Source organism: Gobius niger, assembly GCF_951799975.1.
Source record: "Gobius niger genome assembly, chromosome: 3".
Classification (NCBI taxonomy): domain Eukaryota; kingdom Metazoa; phylum Chordata; class Actinopteri; order Gobiiformes; family Gobiidae; genus Gobius; species Gobius niger.
The window spans coordinates 19,273,316-19,294,627 of record NC_136854.1 but is presented as its reverse complement, the minus strand read 5'-3'; the positions used below and the strand labels follow the sequence as shown (position 1 = coordinate 19,294,627).

At 41.2% G+C, this 21,312-nt stretch overlaps 4 protein-coding genes across 12 annotated transcripts in view; 3 read left to right on the top strand and 1 right to left on the bottom strand.

The window, feature by feature from the left end:
• Window positions 1–37: 37 nt before the first annotated feature.
• sgms2a (sphingomyelin synthase 2a) lies at window positions 38–7,088 on the top strand. The gene is made up of 6 exons (XM_079553538.1): window positions 38–334; window positions 3,201–3,698; window positions 4,414–4,531; window positions 4,925–5,078; window positions 5,782–5,948; window positions 6,430–7,088. Exons 2-6 carry the CDS (start codon window positions 3,241–3,243, stop codon window positions 6,613–6,615), a joined length of 1,083 nt encoding a protein of 360 aa, XP_079409664.1. The 5' UTR covers window positions 38–334; window positions 3,201–3,240; the 3' UTR covers window positions 6,616–7,088.
• Window positions 7,089–7,434: 346 nt separating this feature from the next.
• Window positions 7,435–11,321, top strand: cyp2u1 (cytochrome P450, family 2, subfamily U, polypeptide 1). Its single transcript, XM_079553539.1, has 5 exons — window positions 7,435–7,989; window positions 9,160–9,810; window positions 10,198–10,359; window positions 10,431–10,598; window positions 10,671–11,321. The coding sequence occupies exons 1-5, from the start codon at window positions 7,560–7,562 to the stop codon at window positions 10,862–10,864; spliced, it is 1,605 nt and encodes a 534-aa protein (XP_079409665.1). The 5' UTR covers window positions 7,435–7,559; the 3' UTR covers window positions 10,865–11,321.
• Window positions 11,322–11,603: 282 nt separating this feature from the next.
• Window positions 11,604–13,721, top strand: hadh (hydroxyacyl-CoA dehydrogenase). Its single transcript, XM_079554293.1, has 8 exons — window positions 11,604–11,802; window positions 12,199–12,327; window positions 12,403–12,560; window positions 12,676–12,802; window positions 12,883–12,972; window positions 13,047–13,119; window positions 13,244–13,360; window positions 13,441–13,721. Exons 1-8 carry the CDS (start codon window positions 11,689–11,691, stop codon window positions 13,557–13,559), a joined length of 927 nt encoding a protein of 308 aa, XP_079410419.1. The 5' UTR covers window positions 11,604–11,688; the 3' UTR covers window positions 13,560–13,721.
• Window positions 13,722–15,619: 1,898 nt separating this feature from the next.
• The window catches only part of lef1 (lymphoid enhancer-binding factor 1), a 44,733-nt gene continuing 39,040 nt past the window's right edge, over window positions 15,620–21,312 (bottom strand). For 5 of the 9 annotated variants that reach the window (XM_079553860.1, XM_079553855.1, XM_079553854.1 and 2 more), the window contains one exon: window positions 15,620–15,789. In XM_079553860.1, coding sequence (XP_079409986.1) covers window positions 15,710–15,789 — 80 coding nt within the window. In that variant the 3' untranslated portion in view covers window positions 15,620–15,709. The remainder of the gene's footprint in view (window positions 15,790–21,312) is intronic. The other 4 variants (XM_079553858.1, XM_079553857.1, XM_079553856.1 and 1 more) reach the window with 1 other exon arrangement.

The following is a 21,312-nucleotide window of genomic DNA, read 5'->3' as shown; positions in this document are numbered from 1 at the left end:
GTGAGAGGCAGGCTATCAGTGTTCAGCATAGATTTAGTGTTCACTCAGCAGTCTGAAAATCTTTGCAAGTTTGTAGCGTCACGTGCATTTCAGCTGATAGGGCGACGCTCGTTCTGATTACAGGAGGTTGCTATGTGAATTAAAGAGGACGCATCTCCTAAATAGAAGCTGGGAGCATATGGGGTGATGTAGTGGTTTTTCGGGGAGGAGGAGCACCGCCTCTAAATCGCGCAGCACCGTGTTGTGACGATGCAGTCCCATCCAACGTGAGTAGCGATCGGCCAGGCTACATCACCGGACCGGGGGAATAGCTGCTGGAGGCCGGAGGCAGCAGGTAAGAGGATGTTGAGGCGCAACACGTGCCATAAATAGAGGTACTTTAGCTGATGGATGATGTTTACTGACATGTAGGATGTGTTTAGCCTATGTATCCTATAGTTATCATGTTTTAGCATGAAATTGTGTAAAAAGTTAGCCTAGTGCAATGGCAGCAAACTGTATATAAATATAGCCTGCATTAACCTACAATGAACATTTAATTCGTGTGTCTACTTTGCGTTGCTTTTGATGGGAAGGTTTTGAGGGAAGGGGGGTAAACAAGACAATGTGCCAATATCATATCAGTATCACTGATGCTCAGAAAGCTTATAAATCCTTATAGATCATGAGACAGGCCTTGTCAATTGTAAATATAAAAGCTTACCTTCTTGGAAGAGAATATTTAGGCTATTTATTAAGATATTGGCTGAGGGGAGTGCTGTGTTTTGATTAGTCTTAACAGAACAAGCCTGAACTACACTGATATAACTGAAACAGCTTAATTAGATGATTTGCAGTGACCTGTTGCCCCACCCAGTAGTCTAAAATGGAACATGGTGTTTAGAGCCTGCATGTGGGGCCACTACACCCCAAAAGTAAATTTCAAAACCCTCTGCTCCACACACAACACATATGGCTGCCCTGTAATGTACAGCAGCAATGAAGCTACTATTATGGCCGGATACACCCTACATGTGGCCAGGCCTTTCTAACAGAGCAGCAGGCGCCTCGCCTGACTTCCACTTAGAACATGTTAGTATTTTCATTTCATTACAACGATTTTTGTAAGATTTGTGTGTTTGTAGATTATAAAGTTGCCTTAAAGTTGACTAAACCCTACTATACCCTTGTGAGAGCAACAGAGTTGTAGTAGGTTGCAATACACCATTAATACATAGTAAATGTTATTTTCCTGGAAATTACTGTAGACCTTTACACAAATTGCAAATCTCATTTCACCATTTACTGCTGTGATTGAACTAACTTTACATCAATGGATATCTAGAATATCATCGAAACCTAAGTCTAACTTTTGCCTGTCTGATTTTATAGTCTAAGGGCTGAACCATGTGACTTATTTTTGCCTCCTTTGATGAAGACAGCTTTACATGATGTGTGCACTACAAAATGAAAGGCCAGCCTTTAGCAGTGTGTTATTATGAAGGTCTCAAAATGGACCCAAAGCTCTGTTCCCCTGGAGTAAAACACAGCCTTCACAGCATTTGGGTGGCTTCTCTCGAAATAGCACAAGGGAGTGGAGGCAGCCAAGTTATCCATTACAGTCTGTGACCAAGAAGGCTAAAGTTTTTCTTACAGTTTTCCATCACCACCCATTTCCCAGTGACCTGTGTGCTGTGGCTGGTGGGAAATAGCATGTACTGTGCGCAAGAGAAGCACAGGGCAGGGAGAATTTCTCTAGAGGAGACTAATGCGATGCACTCTCACATAGGAAAATGCCAAAATACCTGTTTGTCTTTTTGGATGTAGCATCTAGATACAGCAGCTCTATGATTACGTTTTCTTTTCATATGGCACTTCCTGTTGCTTGGTGGATTTGGTAGTATTGACTAAATCCTCTATTAGAAATTATGGAGCTTAAATTCCTCGATTAGTTCTTTTACATTACGTATAAATCCGGTCACACAATGTGCATTTGGGCGATCCATTAACTCTACTCCACTGACAACATTTTGTGATAAGCTTTTCTCTTGTGCTCAATAAGACATTATCAATGTTGGTAAATAAAATTGATTTAGATGCAACTGATACGTTCTGCTTCTCCCTTGCACCCTCATCACTCTATTTCCATCCCACTATTTGACGATCCAGGTTTGTCCCAGAGTAAACATGCCATTTGCTATTATGTATCCCAGAAGACATTTATTGTGATACATTTCAGGACTGACTGGAAAATACGCACATCCATTAATGGAGCTGTTTCAGCTACAAGAAGGCTTTTAGTCCAGTAAGACTGAAAATGGTCACTGTGTAATACTCTTTCCAAGTGTTTGTTCCATGCATTATTCACATCTGAATGTATTATATACATTTCTATTCAGAGATCTTAAGTTTCTCTGTCCTTTTGTGCAGTTTATGCTGTTTGGTCTTGGTTTGCCATAAAGTGCTAAAATTACTTACATGGCTGATGTTGTAGGTAGAACAGGTGGCAAAGCGTGGCCGTGTTGTCTTTAAACTGGTAGGTCGCTGGTTTGAATTCCAGCTCCCATTAGTGCAAACCTTTGTTGTGTCCATGTGCAAGACACTTCACCCACCACATGTGTGTGTGGTGTGTGAGCTGAGTGGTTGGTGGTGGTCAGTGGGGCCCATCAGCTACTCCAGGGCTGTGGCGACAATAGCTTATCAGAGTTAATAAATAATGCAAGCTCTTTTTGAGTGTCCAGAAAAGCGCTATATAAAACGGATGTGTTATAAGAAGGATTCATTATTACTATGATCAAAATACATGTTTGTTTTGTTATTTACACTATAACCTTTATATTTTATAGATTTGATTAAATGGCTAGTTCATAGTTAAATAAATTTGAGTTGGTGACATGAGACAATAACATGAGCAAATTTGCTTTAGTGACCCAGAGCCAGCGGTTGTATGAGTGGTCAGCATGACGGCATTACTTTCAATCACGGTGCTCTCAATGCTCCAGGATCCATTGTTTTCTGGTGAGAGGGTCCGTCAGCAGTGACCTTCGGCATGCTCTCTGATCTAATGGTTAGCACTCCAATCCTTTCTTTTGGACTTTTAACAGCTCCTAGTGCATCAACTTTGAGGACACGATGTCATCCACCTGCTGCCCATCCACTGCCTATGCCATCCGCTACTACTTGGTTTGATTGCCATAACATGTCTTGTTTTCTTTTCACAGTGAGCACATTACAGCCAAAACCTGTCTCTGTGGTTGAACAATGCCTGTAGCAATGGCCTCACAGGGACATGGGGACACAAGAGCCTCTGCTGCTGACAATCTCACACCGGGAATGGAGTCCACAACAGTAGCCAGTGGCAAACCCTGTCCGATCCACAATCCTTCCACAGACGACCCAAAGAGGGGTTTTCGTAAAGGCCTAGGAAGGCACAACGACTATGTAAAGATCTCAGTGCCAGAAACCAAAGTCACTCGTCTATCGATGGAGTGGTGGAAGACAATCATGGCTTTCTTTTACGCTGGATTCAACCTGGTCCTGACTACAGTTGTCATCACAGTGGTGCACGAGAGAGTTCCGCCCAAAGAGAGCAGCCCACCTCTTCCGGATAAGTTCTTCGATTACATCGACCGGGTGAATTGGGCGTTTACTGTCACCGAGATTAATGGCATGGTGCTGCTGGCCATTTGGATGATACAGCTTTTCTTCTTTCGATACAGGCAAGAATCTTTTGCTCAATTATTTACAGTGAAATGAAAAACTATTAACAGTCCCAGAGTTTTACTGGCTGGTTTTATGAGGTGCTTTGTATTACTAGTGTGTATCGGTAGTTTAGAAATACAGTGTTGTATTGCATCCACTCAAGCCTTGCTGGCATTACGGCTAAATGTTAATAATTACTTGCATTACAGATTTATAGTTATTGATCTTTGGGGCAGTAATGGTACTGCCATTTTATATTGAGTAGGTCGCAGGAAAAAAAATCAAATGCCTGTATTTTAGAGGGTTCATCTGGGACAACAGATTGCATAATCACCATCACGTCGCTTGATTGCGGACATAAAGGTTTATCTTTGCACTGATGCTGCTTAAAGTCAGCAATATATATATGAGTCGATTCACATAGAACATATAATTCACATTGCATTCCAACATTTCTCACTGAGAAACCAATCAAATAATGTGCATTAATTTATTTCATAAATGAAAATGAAGAGTTAGAGGTTGGTATAAAATATCATTATACAGCAAACTAAAACCAACACTAGGTTTGCATGAAGCCTCTTAGCTTATTAGCTTATTAAAAAAAAAAGGAGTATTAGAAGTTTTGTTCATAGACTTCATAGACAACAAAGATATAAACCAGACTAAAAGATTAAACAAAAAATGTTGGACTAACGTTGACTTCAAGTTTCCACCTCTTTTTGTTTTTAGATCCATAGCACTTCGGCGCTACTTCTTTCTGATGGGCACTTTGTACCTGTACCGCTGTGTGACCATGTACATCACCACTCTGCCTGTCCCGGGCCTTCACATGACCTGTGCTCCCAAGGTGAGCTCTATGCCGTCACCAGAGAGGCCTCAGCTGGTGCTGTGCTGCCCTCTAATGGTGCACCCTCATGAGACATTTTACACACCACAGCTATAAAAAGTCATTCTGACATTTTACTAACACAGGACACCAGCATCATGCATCATATCCACACGTATTTGTCGTACATATGAAACTGATGGCTGGGATGGAAACAGCTAATTCAGAAAATGTTTTTACAATAAAGATCAAGCCCCAAAGGGAACCTAGGTGCCCGTTGACACCACATTGATTTTTACCATCTAACAAAATTAAAATCCCTAAATAAAACTGAACTAGAAAAAAGTAGAACAATTTTGGATTTGGATGTTTATTCCGTGCTTTTCTTGTTAATATACTATTATGCTCTCTCAGTTGCACGGAGACTCCCATGCAAAGCTTCTGCGAATTCTGCGTCTCATTTCTGGAGGAGGGTTATCTATAACAGGCTCCCATCTCATGTGTGGAGACTTCCTGTACAGTGGACACACTGTGATGCTCACTCTCACGTACCTGTTCATCAAGGAGTGTAAGTATTACAAATATGTTGTTCTCAGACCCCATGCCTCATGCAGGGTTCATTTTGATGACAGTGAAATGATTTTAGTTTTTGAAAAATAATTATGTTGGGTTTGTAATAAATAAAATGTCAAATGAATTTGGTTGATGAATTTATAATGCATTTAGTCAGATCAAAAAGAGTTATATAAAATATATATACTGTGCTGTATACATATCAGGGGTGTCCAATAGTGCAGCCCAGGGGCCAAATGTGGCCCTCAGACCAATTGGTGGTGGCTCTCGGACTTCTTTTTGAATTGGCACACATCTCCTGAGAAAGTACTTTTTACTCCAAGTTTCATAATTTCACGCCGTTCAAACCTCTAAAACGAACAATTTATTGTGTGGCAGAGCTGGCATTATGGTTCCAAGCCTATAATATATATGTGGGGCACAGTTTCAACCACTCTAAAATACACCAAGGGTGAATGTTTCACTGCAATAGCCACGATCTTTGGCCCTCCACGGCGTGTATACTTCGATATGCAGCCCTTGATAAAAAATCGTTTGGACTCCCCTGATATGGTTTGGAGCTTGAAAAGTAAGAATTTAAATGGTTTCATAAAGAGATTGGCATTTCTTTCTATTTAACCCATCATAATTTTTCTTTTGTCAACAAACATATGAAGACTTGTTGTCATGACTATTCGGACCTGTCTGCCACTGCCTAGACTCCCCGCGGTCGTTCTGGTGGTACCACGTGATGTGCTGGCTGCTCAGTGCGGTGGGGGTGGTGTGCATCCTTGTGGCTCATGAGCACTACAGTGTGGATGTGGTCGTCGCCTACTTCATCACCTCGCGCCTGTTCTGGTGGTACCACACCATGACAAGCTTACAGGTTTGACTGGGGCTCAACAGTGGGAGGGACCTTGAATTGGGGTGAAAGGATAGAGCATCAGGCCAATGAAAGTTGTTCAGGTCAACAACCCCAATAATTAAAGGGTGTGTACCTTGTATTACAGACGTGGATATTGTGGGGGAGGAAAAAAGGGTTTCCTGTGGTTCCGTTCAAAATGCAACTGCTGTAGCGTCTACAGAATTCAGTAAAACCTGTTCAGCTTAAAAATCCTGTATAGTGATGAATACTATGTACAACCGAACTGTATGATAACTGAACCTTGGTCCAAGAATTTTGAGGTACTTGCCTGACTGTATGAAGTAAAATGTAGCGCTTCTTTGGGTTTTGAATTGGCGCCATCTGGTGGCCAATAACAGAACAAATAGCTCAGCCTGTTATTTTTTTAGATTACTATTACTATTTTAGATCAGGATATTATGCAGATGAATATCTTTTAAATCCCATGTATCTGATTTCACAGACTCTGAAATGCTTCCCCAACAACTACCTCCAAAACACCTGGTGGAACCCTATTTTTAACTTCATGGAGAGGAATGTGCAAACTGCTGTGCCGTGTTCCTACAGCTGGCCCATCACCTGGCCCCCCGCTTGCCTTAAGAGTCCATGTAAGAAGTACTCCATGGTACAGAGCATCAGAGAAGAGTGACCACATCATTTTGGTCAATTTAATATCAGCACATCAGCATAGTACCATTTGGAGGGCAAATGTTCCAGGAAGTAGTACAATCTGTTTGTTACCACTTGTATATAAAGTTTTGTTTTTGTTTTTTTTGGTCATTTTTTTAATTCATTATTACAAGTTTGAAAAGTTTGTAGCGCCTGACAAACTGCTGTACTCGAGCAAGATTTGATTGAAATCTTCAACTGAAACGAATTGACTTCTCATGTTGGACTGATGGAGAAGGGATACCTCAAGATAATGTGCTTATGTCACAAGGTGCCTTAGTGTGTTGTCAGCATGGCAAAACTGCCAATCATACCCTTTTTTACGGATTTCTTTTAAATTACGAGTTTTGTTTATTATATTTTATTTTTTATGTTTCTTTTGGCTGAAGTCCTATGTGCCTATGTGTGCATTATGTCACGTGTTTTTTTACAGACGTGTAGTTCACTGTATTGTCTGTTTTATGCAGCAATTATAAGACATGTTATTTATCCAGTGCTTATTTTATATCTAAAATGTTAAATAAAATGGTGAGTAATTATGTGACTAGTTATTGAACCTAAAAAGAATATAATGCCTACTTGCTTTACTTTTTGCTTTGACTATAATTAATTGATTATAATTGACTATAATTTATTAATTGACTATAATTTAATTGAGTAAAACTTTATATGAACTTTTACTGCAGTACGTAAAAGCACCACTGGTTCGTCACAGAAAACGCACCAATCAGAAGTGAGTACGAGGGTCAGGCTGGAAGCAGCTGATGTACCATAACATTATGTGGGCATGTGAGAGGATGGGTGATTTCGATTCCTCTTTCCGCTTGACCTGGAGGTTTTATTTTTACTTTTTGTTGTTTGGAATGATAGAATGGGGTAATTTTGCGTTTTAGCAAAACCTAATCGGTTCACTTTCCGCGCACGATGGCCTTGCTAACATTTCTCGAGCATGATAGCGGTTTACTGTCCTACACAAACATTGCGACTGTGTTTGTTTTTACGCTTGTTTATTTTTTACTTACTACGTACTATAAGCGTCAAAAATTACTAGCAAATATCCCCCCAGGCCCCAGACCATGGCCAATAGTCGGTAACTTCGGAGGCTTTCTGATTCCTTCTTTTGTTTGGAGACTTTGGCTGCAGCAGCCCGTAGAGGGAAGAAACAAAACATCGGTGGAGGTTATGACGGACATGGCAAAGATCTATGGAAACGTGTACAGTCTATTTGCGGGGACCAACCTCATGGTGGTTCTGAACGGATATGAAGTGCTCAAAGACGCACTCTCAAACCACCCTGAAGTGTTCTCAGACCGACCAGACATCCCTGCCATCACCATCATGACCAAACGGAAAGGTAAGGGCCACAGGCTTTGGATCTTTTTTTTCAGTAACTGAGGAATATATTAATATATATTTATATTTGGAAGGCTAATGTATTTGTCATTACATTCCCCAAATATAGTGCAGCATGCCAAATCAGGTTGCATAATGTATAAGCACGAGATCTGCAGTTGTATGTAGTTAAAGGCACACTGCGTAACATTTTGGACTACTGTTGCTGTCAGTACAAAGCACGTTCCCAATGACCAGCTCGACACAGAAAATGCTATTTTCTGCAGTGGGTGATCAATGAATGGATTTAAATCTCAAATTCTGCTGCCTTTAGACAACATCTCCATGGAGATGAGCTGGAGACGTACCCACTCCTGGTAAAGGTACAGTTATGTCTTAGGAGCTGTGAGCCGCTCACAGCAAAAGCATATTTAGTACATTTATGAGGCAGTTTTCGATGATGAAAATATCTGTTATTCATTGGGTATAATTCTACGCAGTGTGGCTTTAATGTCGTCAAAACAGAACAGGAGAGGAGAGAATGGGGATAGCGAAAGAAAAGGAAATCTTTGCACTTTTGCTCTGTGGCATTATTACTATTTTCAATTAATATTTTGCCAAAAGTATCTCAAAGTAGTGAAACTCACACTTACATTTATGAAACAACATGTGATACAAACATATTATATTTTTAAAGCTGTAACCTCTGATATAGAGTATATTACAGTTTAAAGTTACTTGTCCAACACTGGTTGCCACCACTGTTGAGAGGGAAATATGACAAAGTGCAATATGTCGTGGTAGCCAACATTGTCGTTACAGACAGAATTGTGCAAATAATGTGCTCTTCGTCCCATCATGAAATGAAAGATTCAGTTGTTACTAGGCTACTAATAATTGACAACCTTTGGAACTTCTTACTAAACAATAGCACATGACATCCATGACAAACCAAACTAATATTAAACATATTATAATATGTTTAATATTATAATATGGATAATTACTAATGTATTGTTAAAATAATAAACCATTACAGTTTGGTGGTCATTGATCAATGGTTTATTCCATGTTGAATGAGTGGGAATAGTGTGTGTTCCTACTTTTTACAAATAAATATAGCTCCATTAAACAGAATTGACTGTCTCCTTGTTGATGTAGAGTTCTAAAGTTCTTTTTATTCCTTCACTAGGAATTGTCTTTGCTCCATATGGACCGGTTTGGCGAAAGCAGCGAAGGTTCTGTCACACCACACTGAGGAACTTTGGCCTTGGGAAATTAAGTTTAGAGCCTTGTATCTTGCAAGGCTTGGCTACCATCAATACCCAGTTGTTGCATCTTCACAAAGAGCGTGGAGCTGCTGGTATGGACCTGGCCCCTCTGATTACTAATGCAGTATCAAATGTTATATGCTCAATGGCATTAGGCCAGCGCTTCCACCATGAAGACCAGGAGTTTCGCACTTTGCTGAACCTGATGGCTCGTGGGCTGCAGATTTGCGTCAACAGCCCGGCGGTGCTTATCAATGTCTTTCCACTGCTGTATTATTTGCCATTTGGCGTCTTCAAGGAACTACGTCAAGTGGAGAGAGACATCACACTATTTCTGAAGAGGATTATCAAAGCACACAGGGAGTCGCTCGATCCAGAAAACCCCCGGGATCTTGTTGACATGTACCTGTTAGAGATGTTGGCCCAGGAAGCTGCAGGAGAGAAGGACAGCAGCTTCACAGAGGATTATCTCTTTTATATTATAGGGGATCTGTTCATAGCTGGCACTGACACAACTACTAATTCAGTCCTGTGGATTCTGTTTTACATGGTTTTATATCCTGATATCCAAGGTAAGATGTCTTCTCATAAGTGGCAAGTTATCAGTAGTATGGCACATGTTTGTGTCCTCACCCAGGTTGACTTGTGATTGCGTCTTTACACTTGTAAGAGTGCATGCCACGCCATAACGTATTCTCTTCAGCTTGGCACTTGTTAGTGGATGGTAAAAACTACAGAACCTGTTTATTACTCAATGTTTTTGTCAGAAGTGTGACTAATAGGCATGTCTCGGGTTTTGGCAAAACAAGACAAATGAAAGATGCTCCAATGGCTGATGGTTCTGCTTTTATCTTCAATGTTGCATCACATCTAGTTAGAATCGTATGCCCGTGTTTTTTTTGTTTTTTTTGCTCTGATTTTATGGCTTGTTTACAGTGTTGCTTTTAAAACCTTTCTAGATAAAGTGCAGAAAGAAATCGATGCAGTGATAGGCTCACACCGCGCCCCATCTATATCAGATAAGGGCAGTCTGCCTTTCACTGAAGCTACGATCATGGAGGTGCAGAGAATGACTGTTGTGGTTCCACTGGCTATTCCCCACATGGCCTCCATGACAACCGGTAAACTGCACCTTTCCTATAATGTTTTGTATGGCCCGCTTCAATATTTATTTGTGCTTTTTTATTTTCAGAGTTTTGTGGTTACACTATTCCCAAAGGTACTGTGATTATACCCAACCTTTGGTCTGTACATCGGGATCCTACTGTTTGGGAAGAGCCAGATCATTTTAATCCAGCACGTTTCCTGGATCAAGATGGAAATCTGCTGAGGAAAGAGTACTTCATGCCTTTTGGGATTGGTAAATGTCTTATTGCTCACATAGAATTGTTTAATACACAACATACTACATTTGTACTCCTTTGATGCTTAGGTCGCAGGGTGTGCATGGGTGAACAGCTGGCCAAGATGGAGTTGTTTCTGATGGTGACTAGTTTACTTCAGGGCTTCACGTTCAGGCTGCCAGAGGGACTGCCTCCTCCTCCTCTGCAGGGACGCTTTGGGCTGACCTTGGCCCCCCCACCTTACACAGTGTGTGCGACCCCACGGAGTTCCACATTAGATTGAACTGAAATTAACATGAATTATGGCCTATTTATGGCTGATCTACTTGAAACTGTGGAAAGACAACTGTTGTTGAAAACCATCCGGTAATTGATTGGGGGAATAGTATTTTATGTGTTACATGAGCATCATTATAGTCAATGTTTGACTGTGTTAAGACACCTCAGTCAGGGAATGGACTAAAAGAGCTCTAAGTTTAACAAAGCAAGAAGTGTGTTGGCCTATGCATTGGAACAAATAATTCAACTGCATCAGTTGTGTATTATATTTCATGTTGACTTTTAAATACTGTGAAGGCCTACATGAATTTCTCTGGTGGTTTGAAGGTTTTCTAAGACACTTACCAGACTGAAAGAAAAACAATGTATTTGATTTGCTTACCAAACCTCAGGAACAGAAGAATAGCAATCTAATATGTTTGTAAATTATACTTGTACTGTATGCCTTTAATGTTGGAATATAATCCCATATATAATTCCATTTTGGATGTTGTGTTTTGTTGTCTTCAATCGTAGGATGTGAGCAGGTCCCATGAGGGAGATTTCCTGAACCTCTTTGGCAGTGGGATGACCTGTCCTTTTAGAGCTTTTTGATAGTTGTGATTATGATTATGATTATTATTATTATTAGATGGGAACCCCTTTCCTCCGACATATGAGATCAAAGCATGAGTTCAAAACTAATAATCAACATGATGGGTCAAAGTCAAAGAGAAAGAAGTGTGTGAAAGGTCGCAGTGTCACGTGACTCGCTTTCCTCCTCCCGTGTCCTCTCCGTCTCCTCGCTTTCTGTCTTGAGGACTGGCTGCCCGGTGTCGTTGTTCAGCCATGGCTTTCTTCACACAGATTTGTAGGGGTTTTTCCACATCATGCGCTAGAAATATCGTGATCAAGCATGTCACGATCATTGGAGGCGGACAAATGGGCGCAGGGATTGCACAAGTAAGTTATCCAAGCTGCAGGCTGTGGAGTAGCATGCTAAAACCACACATTCTCAACAGCTGTCACGCATTTAGCGATTGCATTGGGATAAGTTTTAATTCCTCATAAAACCATACGTATAAATTAATATCTATGAGCCTGTATAACTAGTTTATTTATAGATTAACTGGCTGTGGAGCTAAGTTGGTGGAGCTCTACATATTCTGTCCGTGATAAACAACAAACGAGCCATAGTTCCTACCCAAACATTATGTTTAAAAAAAAAAGAAAAAGAAAAATGACCGCCTGTAAATAAATGAATACATACATTTTGTTAAAGATTCCCATAATTGAAAGAAAGAAAGAAAAATAATAATAATCGTACTAATCGCCCTAAAATTGGTGAATGCATTACAGGTAGCTGCATCTACTGGCCACACGGTGACGCTAGTGGACACGTCTGAAGACATCCTTAAAAAGTCTGTGAAAGGAATTGAAGGGAGCCTCAGAAGAGTGGTCAAGAAGAAGTTTGCAGACAAGCCAGAAGTGAGACTCTTCGTAACCTTTTGACGTTAGCCGCGTTATGTTATGCAGATTCTATATGACTGTGTTTTCTTGCAGGCCGGTGAAGAGTTCGTCCAAAAAGTTTTGAAGAATGTAGCCACCAGCTCGGATGCAAAAGAAGCAGTTCAGAGTACAGATCTGGTTTTGGAAGCCATCGTGGAAAATCTTAAAGTCAAGCAAGACCTCTTCAGCGCTCTTGATAAGATTGCGCCTGAGTACGTTTTGTCAGCTTAATCTGTGATCTATACAAAGTGATTCATTAAACTTTGCTTTATATAGAGAGTTCTCGGTGTAATTATCAACAGCATATCTCTGACTGTTTTCCCACAGGCACACACTGTTTGCCAGCAACACTTCCTCCCTGCCCATCACAGACATCGCCAGCTCTACAACCAGACTGGACCGGTTTGGCGGTCTTCACTTTTTTAATCCAGTCCCAATGATGAAACTCGTTGAGGTAGAATTATTGGAATAAATTGATGAATAGATGATTAAGCCTTGATAATGGTACTAAGACTATTTCATTATTTCTTACAGGTTATTGGGACATCCTCAACCAGCCAAGAGGCTTTTGACTCTCTCTTAAACTTCAGCAAAGCCCTGGGAAAGACACCCGTGTCTTGCAAGGTGAGGATATTAAAGGTATTTATACTCATTTGGTGTTTGATCATGTACAATAATGCAAACATAACTTCATTCAGGATACGCCTGGCTTTATTGTGAACCGTCTTCTGGTCCCTTACATGATGGAGGCCATTCGTTTGCATGAGAGAGGTAATTTTGTAGGCTACATGATTGTACTAGACCTTATGAAACACTGTTTATTTCATTGGATAATCATAGTTCAACAGTGTTACAGATTTAGAAAAAAATACTTGATTTCTTGATTGGTCTTCAGGTCATGGATCCAAAGAGGACATTGACATTGCTATGAAACTTGGTGCTGGTTATCCTATGGGACCGTTTGAACTCCTGGACTATGTTGGACTGGATACTGCCAAGTTCATTATGGATGGTGAATGCAATTAAAAACAATATCAATGACAAATGCTTCAGCTAGCTTAATACTCTTATTCTATCTTTCCCACTCATCAGGCTGGAGTGCCATGGACCCTGGAAACCCACTTTTTGGACAAAGCGAGCTGCTTAACAAGTTGGTTGCTGAAGGGAAATTCGGCAAGAAGTCTGGTGAAGGATTTTACAAGTACAAGTAATTTATATGCAACACGGTTATCCAAATTCTATACTAAATTACTGGGTGTGACAAAGCGATTGCAAGACTAGCTGGACTGACACTGTGCCTTTTTCATTTTTGACAAAACATGCTGTCCGCAATGAAATCTTTACTGTATGTAAGATTGCTCAATAATAAATATAATTTTTCATATAATAAAGACTTGGTGGTGGTGTATTGTTTCCCTGACTTGCCTTGATTTTCAAGTTAGTTTGTCATAACACCAATGAACAATTATTGAAGCTTCAAATTTAAAGGAGCCAGAGTCATTTGTAGAAAATATCAGCCTGAAGTTTACGCCATGTTATGATTTGTTGACGTTTTGTATGGTCAACCCAAATAGTCAATATGTGACTAAAAGGTGTTTACCCATTTAGTCAAATAGTGACTCCGAAGGACGGCCGTGATGATAAAAAATTGTCCATTTCGTCACATTTTGACTACAAGGGTTCAAAATTAGGTACAAGGTATAGGCCATTTACATATTTTTGTACATAATATTTTAGGTCGCTTTAGCTATCCTAAGTAGGACACAGGAGGGCGCTGTTCCTCTTTAAATGCAGAATTGTGGCTAAGTAGACGCAGATCGTCTATAAATAGAAGCCTTTGATGTTGGATGTCTTATTAAATACGTCTACTTCAAAAATAATCAGAAACTAAAAGGTTTACAAAATACAGCTTCAAGAAGAGACACTTGAATCTTATTCCAAACGCATCATCTTTAGCATCATAGCCCTAGTTTTAATATTTGGGGCTCAAGAGGAAAATATCAAGAGTGAATCATATAGAGCCATTCATATGTAAATATTTGATACATTCCCCAAGCATTATACCACACAAGTGAGCAAATAAGCCAAGAGTGCATTTTTATTTATTTTCTTTAAAAAACAACCAAAACATGTTGAAACAGTTCAAATATGACCACTTGGGAAGCCAATTGCTATACCAAGGTGACAGTGACCCAAAGAATAATTCAAAAGGAATTGATCAAGTAATACTAAAATATAGCATTAAAATCAAAATGTTACAGAGATGCTTGAATGGAATAAACAACATGGCAAAAGACCACACTATTAGCTACCGGAGAAAAAGACAAAAAGGTCCATTGCAATAAAAGAAAAGACTGCCAAGTGCTGGGGTAAATATATATATCTGCTTCATTTGTCATGATTTCCAACAATAAAATATAGGCCTCTGAGCTATCACTCTCGCCTTTGTCCTAATGTTGCCTGCAAAAATACCAAGAAAAGTGACATATCCTGACAGTTTAAAAAGTACACATACTGAGCATTATTTTACATCTGAGCAAGACTCGAGGTCACTATTTGTTACAAATAGTTATCAAAAGAAGCCTTTCAATTTTCTGCGAGACGCTTCAACAAGAAAAAAAATGGCTTTCCTGTGTCCAAAGCTTATTTTCATATATACCACGATATATATATAAAAAAAAACATTATTAAAAAAAAAATCACTAAAATGTACACCAAGAAACTGAAACGAGAAATCAAGGTACAAAAAAAGCATTCAAAATTAAATCTGTCTAAAATGAAGAGCAAATCAAAATCCTTTTTTTTTGCACCAAATATTTAACACAAAAAAATGGCGCCTTGAGGACGTTTCTTGGACAAGATGAGATCCCTCCATCTTCCTTAGTGCAGTCTAAAAAGAGGTGTTTGGTCGGCTGGGCATAAGCCCTGAATGGTCTCAAAATCCAGTGAGAGAGGGAAGGTGGCAAGGGATCGAAGTTTGGCCTAATGGACTATACAAAGCAAACCAGGCAACAAATAACTTACAATAACTTAGAGACAGGAGTGTGTGGGCAGGTTTTTGTGCGCACATCAAAAGTGGCAGTTGGATTTCAGTGCAGTGCCTTGGTTTGCGGTAAAGCTGATTTGAAAGACAATGTTTTGTGAGTGATTAATCATGATTGTCTTATTCAGTTCAGTGTCTCTACGGGAGTACAGTGAGACGGCGAAGTGTTGTCAGCGGTGGTCGCTAGCATGTGGCGGGTCGAAGCACAGTGAGGTTAAGTTTTGGGGGGGAGGAGGGGGGCGGGGGAGAGGTGAGGGGCGGGAGTCCTCTGAGAAGTGGAGGCTTCAGGTTGGGACTGTTCAAGGGTCTTCATGGAATCTAGCAGGCCTCCATCTCCAGCAGAGGGCCCGTAGCTGCTGCCTTCGCTTTGCATGTGGAGAAATTGTTCCGCTTTCCTCCTGGTAAACAAAGCAGAGAAACAGGGATAAGACGCTTAATTGCAATCAGGTTCAATGGTAGAAGTCTTTCTCCAAAGGGATTTTTTTCACTTTGACGAGTAATATACATTTAGAACAGTTAATATTTCCCGACATATGAATAAATGAATGAATGGTTTATTTGGGTTCATTGATTTGAACAGTTACAACCAAAAAAGGAGCAATGAGCATCGAAACCATAGAGTAACCGATACTGAATCAGCTTTCCTCATGAATTGCATAAATTATCCAGTAAAAAAACATGATGAACAATTTGGCACGACACTTGTATATCTTTACAAATTACACTTGTGGTAATCACTTTAAATCGTCTGCTTGATCATTAAAAAAAAAGAAAATCCTGTTTTCCAGTTTTCTTTTATATTCACCCTATTCAGAACTTAACACCCACAACTGAAACACATGACTTTACAAGTCATACAAAACATGAATCATAGTTGTTCACACAAAAACTATTTAGAAATCCAACAAAAAGTCCTGAGTCCATAGGAAGGTCAGCCGGTGCATATAATAGCATGAAAACGAATTACTGCATGCTTGAAGGTAAATTAACGTTGTTTTGATAACCCTGGATGAGAAAAGTCAAAAGGAGTAAAAGACCTTTAACAACAAATCAAAGACTCATCAGCAACAGCTGTTTTGAGGTTTACATCGCGTCACCATCTAACTTGTGTTTGTGTGTTTTCTTTTTAAATATTGTTGACAAGAAGCAAAGACTCCCAATAATGGAGAATACAGGTTCATCTTTTTTAATTAAAGGTTCTCTTGTCAAAGATGTGATTAAATTAAAAGGATCTTTACGTTACTAGTGGTTTGAACTGGAAACTGAAAGCCTTGTAGAACTCAGTCACTGAGCTTTTCTGCAGGCTGCACTAACTATGACCGGGGAAGTAGGAGAGTCTCCCTCTGTGTTCATATTCAAACCGGTTTTAGCCATGGGCCCTGGCAACCCAAAGTGTGGGGCAGATTTGGCTTTCTGCTTGGATAATTATAATAATAATACATAAAGAGTAAACAAACTGCTTTTACATAATGTTTTTTGTAACTGTGAATAAATCAATATTATAATTGTTTTCAGTAAAACCAGTACTTGCTTTGAGCATGTTCACCTGGGGACACAAGTAAGTCAGGTTTATGAAATATATTCACAAAAAATCTCACATCCCTTAAGCTTATTTTACCTCTGCAAAGAGCTATTTCACTCTCTGAATGAACGTGAGAACTTTCCCCTTTTTAAGCATTTGCTTCGTGTTACCATACAATTTCTTTCCTAAATAAAAGTGAAATCATGACTCAAATGTGACTCAGTTAGTGTCTCATTCTTGCTGCACTCCTCAGTTAAGCCTCAGTTAAGGGGTTGGGCAAATTATCAGCCTTTATCTCTCATCTTAACATAATCAATCATTAGTATTTCTTGCTCAGTGCTGAGGATGATTGAATGGAGGGCTTAGCGGCGGTGTTGAGCAGTACAGACAGGTCAGAGGTTGCGGGCAGGATGTGGGCCGGCCCGGCTTTGATCTAATCTTACATGGGGGTTGCCGTGACCCAGCAGGCAACGCTCACTCTCCTCTATGCCCTCATCTGACTCACGCGCTCCCAGTTTCACTCTTTCAACGCCGTGGATTCTTCTCGACATTTAGGCCGGCACAGCAGGTGGCCCGAAGGAGAAACAAGCCAAGACGAGAGAAGGGTAAAAAAAATTAACAAAACGGACAACAATGACGCGGCTGAGTTCACGGAGTAATGTTAATTTGCTGGACAAGGGTTTGGACATGTTTGCATTATGATGTGAGGAAGAGGATCTATGGTTTAGTAATATAGTCAGATTTAAGTAGTTCTTCATAGTACCCAGCCCTGCAGAGTCTCCCTGTGGAAACACTTGCCTGCACACGTCATGGTGTCTTTCGATCTGATCATTTCACCACTCAAATCGCCTCGCCTACAAAGCTTGCCTTGTGGACGTGTCCAGGTTTTGTGTATGCTCAGAAAATGGGTCAGAATAGATGATGTTCCAAAGTTATTTTCGCCTCTTATCCCCGGCCTTAACCGAGTGCAAAACCCAAATCTAAAAGCTTCATGACTGGAGAGCAACAGTGTAATGCCTCATTTGAAAGCTAAGGCCTACAAAAGTGATCCTTGCCTTTTTGTCGCGATGTCGCCACATTTTTGTTGTGTTTTCGTCACGTGTTTGTCACCTTTTTTGTTGCATTGTTCTCGCATTTCTAGCATGTTTTTGTCGCTCTTTCATTGCTTCTTTGTCCCTTTTTTTGTCACTTATTTGTTGCGTTTTCATCCTTGTTTTCGTTGCCATATTGACAAGAAGCTTTAAGATTTGGGTAATGCCAAATTGGAGAAAATGTACTTGGTTCAGGTGGGGGTTAAGAGGTTCATATGGGACCTTTAAATAATTTGTATATTTGTATCTTTAAAGCAACACCGCATAGAATTTGACCCATTAAAGCAAATTGAAATACAAGCAGTTATTTTGGCGGATTTTTTCATAATTGAAAAACAATACCGCATAAATGTACAAACAAACATGAGCCTTTGCTGTGAGCGGCTCAATTCTCCGAAGACAAGACAGCAACTTTACCGGGAGTGGGTACGTCTCCAGCTCGTCTCCATGGAGATGAGACTTATGTCAGCAGAATATGAGATTTAAGTAGGCTAGTTTCTCATCCAAATCCATTATTTGATTACCCAATGCAGGGATAGCATTTTCTGTGTCGAGCTGGTCATTAGGAGCATGTTTTTTACTGATGGCAACAATATTGTCCAAATTGTTACGCAGTTTCCCTTTAAGACTCAGCCGGTCACATGGTTGTACACACTGTAGGCCTATATTCTGAGCTTCCACATGGGAAAGAGACACTTTTATTGGTGTGTTCTGCTCTTGAACACAAAGTCAATTGGGAGTAACAATTATAGTACAGTTTTCCATCTGCTCGACAAAGAAATAGGACAAAAACATAGCTAAAGCATATTTGGGCCTCATTAAAAAGTGACTTCTAAAATAAGAATTTCCTGGGGCCGTATGTGTCCGGTGACAGCTCACTCCACCATCTAAAACTCATAAAAGCGTTTCTCTCTGACAGGGAAATTGTTTGTCAGGCTTTGAAAGTATTCTTTTCTCTCTCGTGATCAGGGCTCGCGCTAACATAACAGAGTTAGCTGCCGTTATTGACAAGCCAAGGAGAGTTATTTTAGGCCCGAGCCGCATCAAATAGAATGTGTGATCAAAGTGGAGCGGCAAAAGACAGAGGTGCGCAGACGCCTCCTGTGACTAAAAAATGTTTTGTGAAGACGAGAAAAGGGGGGAAAAAAGCAGCCCGTATCAGTTTGCTTCTTCCCTTGTGGCGAAGCCAGAAGTGTGTTTTTGTAGGAGAGAAGTCAGCTGCTGCTCCAAAGGCTTAAAGACACATGGCACAGACTGCTTTTAACACATGCGGATGAAAGGAGCGGGACCGAAGCGGCGCTGACCCCGAGTGCGAACTGAAAGGAACACAGCCCTTCACAGAGAGAGAGGGAGAGAGAGAGAGAGAGAGAGAGAAAGCGAGAGAGAGAGCCCCTGACGCTTTTATGCACCTCCGCCGCCCGCCCTCTTTTCATCCTGGAGCTCAAAGCTGGCCCGCGTGCCCACCGCTGCTCCCCGTTTCCTGGGGAGCACTTTTTTTTTTTTTTCTTCCCCCGCTCGGCAGACATGAAAAGCGCTGGCCTTCCTGCCCGGGAGGGAAGAGGCCTGAGGGGACTGGGGATGGGGGGGGGACTCTGTTTTCGGTGCTCGCAGCAGGGGTGTGGGCTGCGTGCTGGCGGTTGGTGGTAGTAGGCAGCGGGCCAGCTCTTCACAAGGTCCGGCCGACACAAGCACGAGGATTCAGGAGCAGTGTGACCCCTCCTCCTCCTTCAGTGTTGAACTCAGGAATGCCAGCCTAGAGCTTTTTTCTTTTTTTTTCTTTTTTTTAATACAGGAAATGAAATGCTTCTCTGTTCCAAGCACAAGCAAAAATGCCTTACTTTCTCTACCCTCCCCGAAATCCATTCCTCTCGCAGAACGAAGAAGGGAGGGAGGGAGAGTCTGACGAGTCCGCCGCCTTGTGTTTGAAGTGTGGGAGGTTAAGATCACTGGCACTGCCACATGTCTCAATGGCTACTTTCACCTCCAAGGCCAAATCAAAGGGAATCCCGCCCTCATTAAGGCGACAGCACCTTAGAGCCACTCACTCGAGAACTTCCCCAACTCTCAATGCAATGCCACGGTTTTCTAAAACTGCTGCAGCGAAATCGTTTGTCCATCCTAACCGATCATACCAATAATGCGACACAGTATACAAAGCTAATTTTACTACTCTACTTTGACTGTTCAAAATCATTAGAGCAAATTCCATAATTTAGCCCTGTGCTTGGGAGTAAGGCTTGGGAACATAACAAATGTGACTTTTTCAGACCAACTTTGTACTTGCAATTGGGAGTTTGAACTCTCCCACCCTAAAGATCACCAGGCCCTTTTATTTGAAACTTAATCCAACAACAAACTGTGAGCAAACATTGCCCCACAGCCCGGTGGACTCTCCGTAGTTTTAGCTTATTGATTCAGTCAGTCAACCTTGGCTCGATCACAGCTGCCTTTGGGTGACACCTTTTTTCAAAAGCTTCCTCCTTCTCAACAAAACGCCGGTAGTGGCGCTCTGCAATGAAACGGCACCGGGGAGAGAGAGGGCGGCACTCTAAACCCAGCGCGGCGTCAGCACTTTGTTCCCTCAACATAAAAGAAAGGGTCGCTTTGAAATGTTTAACCTCCAACCGGATTGCAAACATGGGGTTAGTGTAGTCTTACCATAAGGGGGAAATCACGAACTTAACAGGGCAGCCCACACTGTTCACTTTCAGAGTATGCCGAAGTAATTCATCTGCAGTACAGGCAATAAAAATCTAGATGAGAACCATTATTTGACTTGGCCACTTTAATTGAGCATTGCAAATAATCACAAATGATAATACAGACTCAATTTTTCAACAAAGTTCTGTATGTGGGGCATGTGGGCGCTACAGAAATGTCTTATTTTCGGAGAAACTCAAGAAATCCAAGGCAAAAAACTGAATTTTGCACTGTGTGAGACCTTGAGCAGAGGGGATGGGTGGGGCTCACTTGTGGTCGAAAGGGGAGAGAGGAGGGGGCCTTCTTAAAACCTCAAACCTCAGGCATGACTGTGTGAGGGATGAGGGGGAGGCTGGGGGTGAGGTTGCCCACATCTAAGGCGGCATCGCTGGGGGCCCAGGCAGCTGAAGTCAGGCCCCGTGCCTCCCTCGTCTGGCTCTCAGGGGGGGCGGAGGGGGGGACGACGGCACAATTCAAAGAGCCTGCACAATGACTGCTCCCGCTGCCGAGGTTCAAAGACTTTGGTGGCGCTCGTGTCCAGAAAATGATGAGATCAGGAGGGAACTATTATCCCAACAATGGCCAGACAGACTTGAGTAAAACACAAA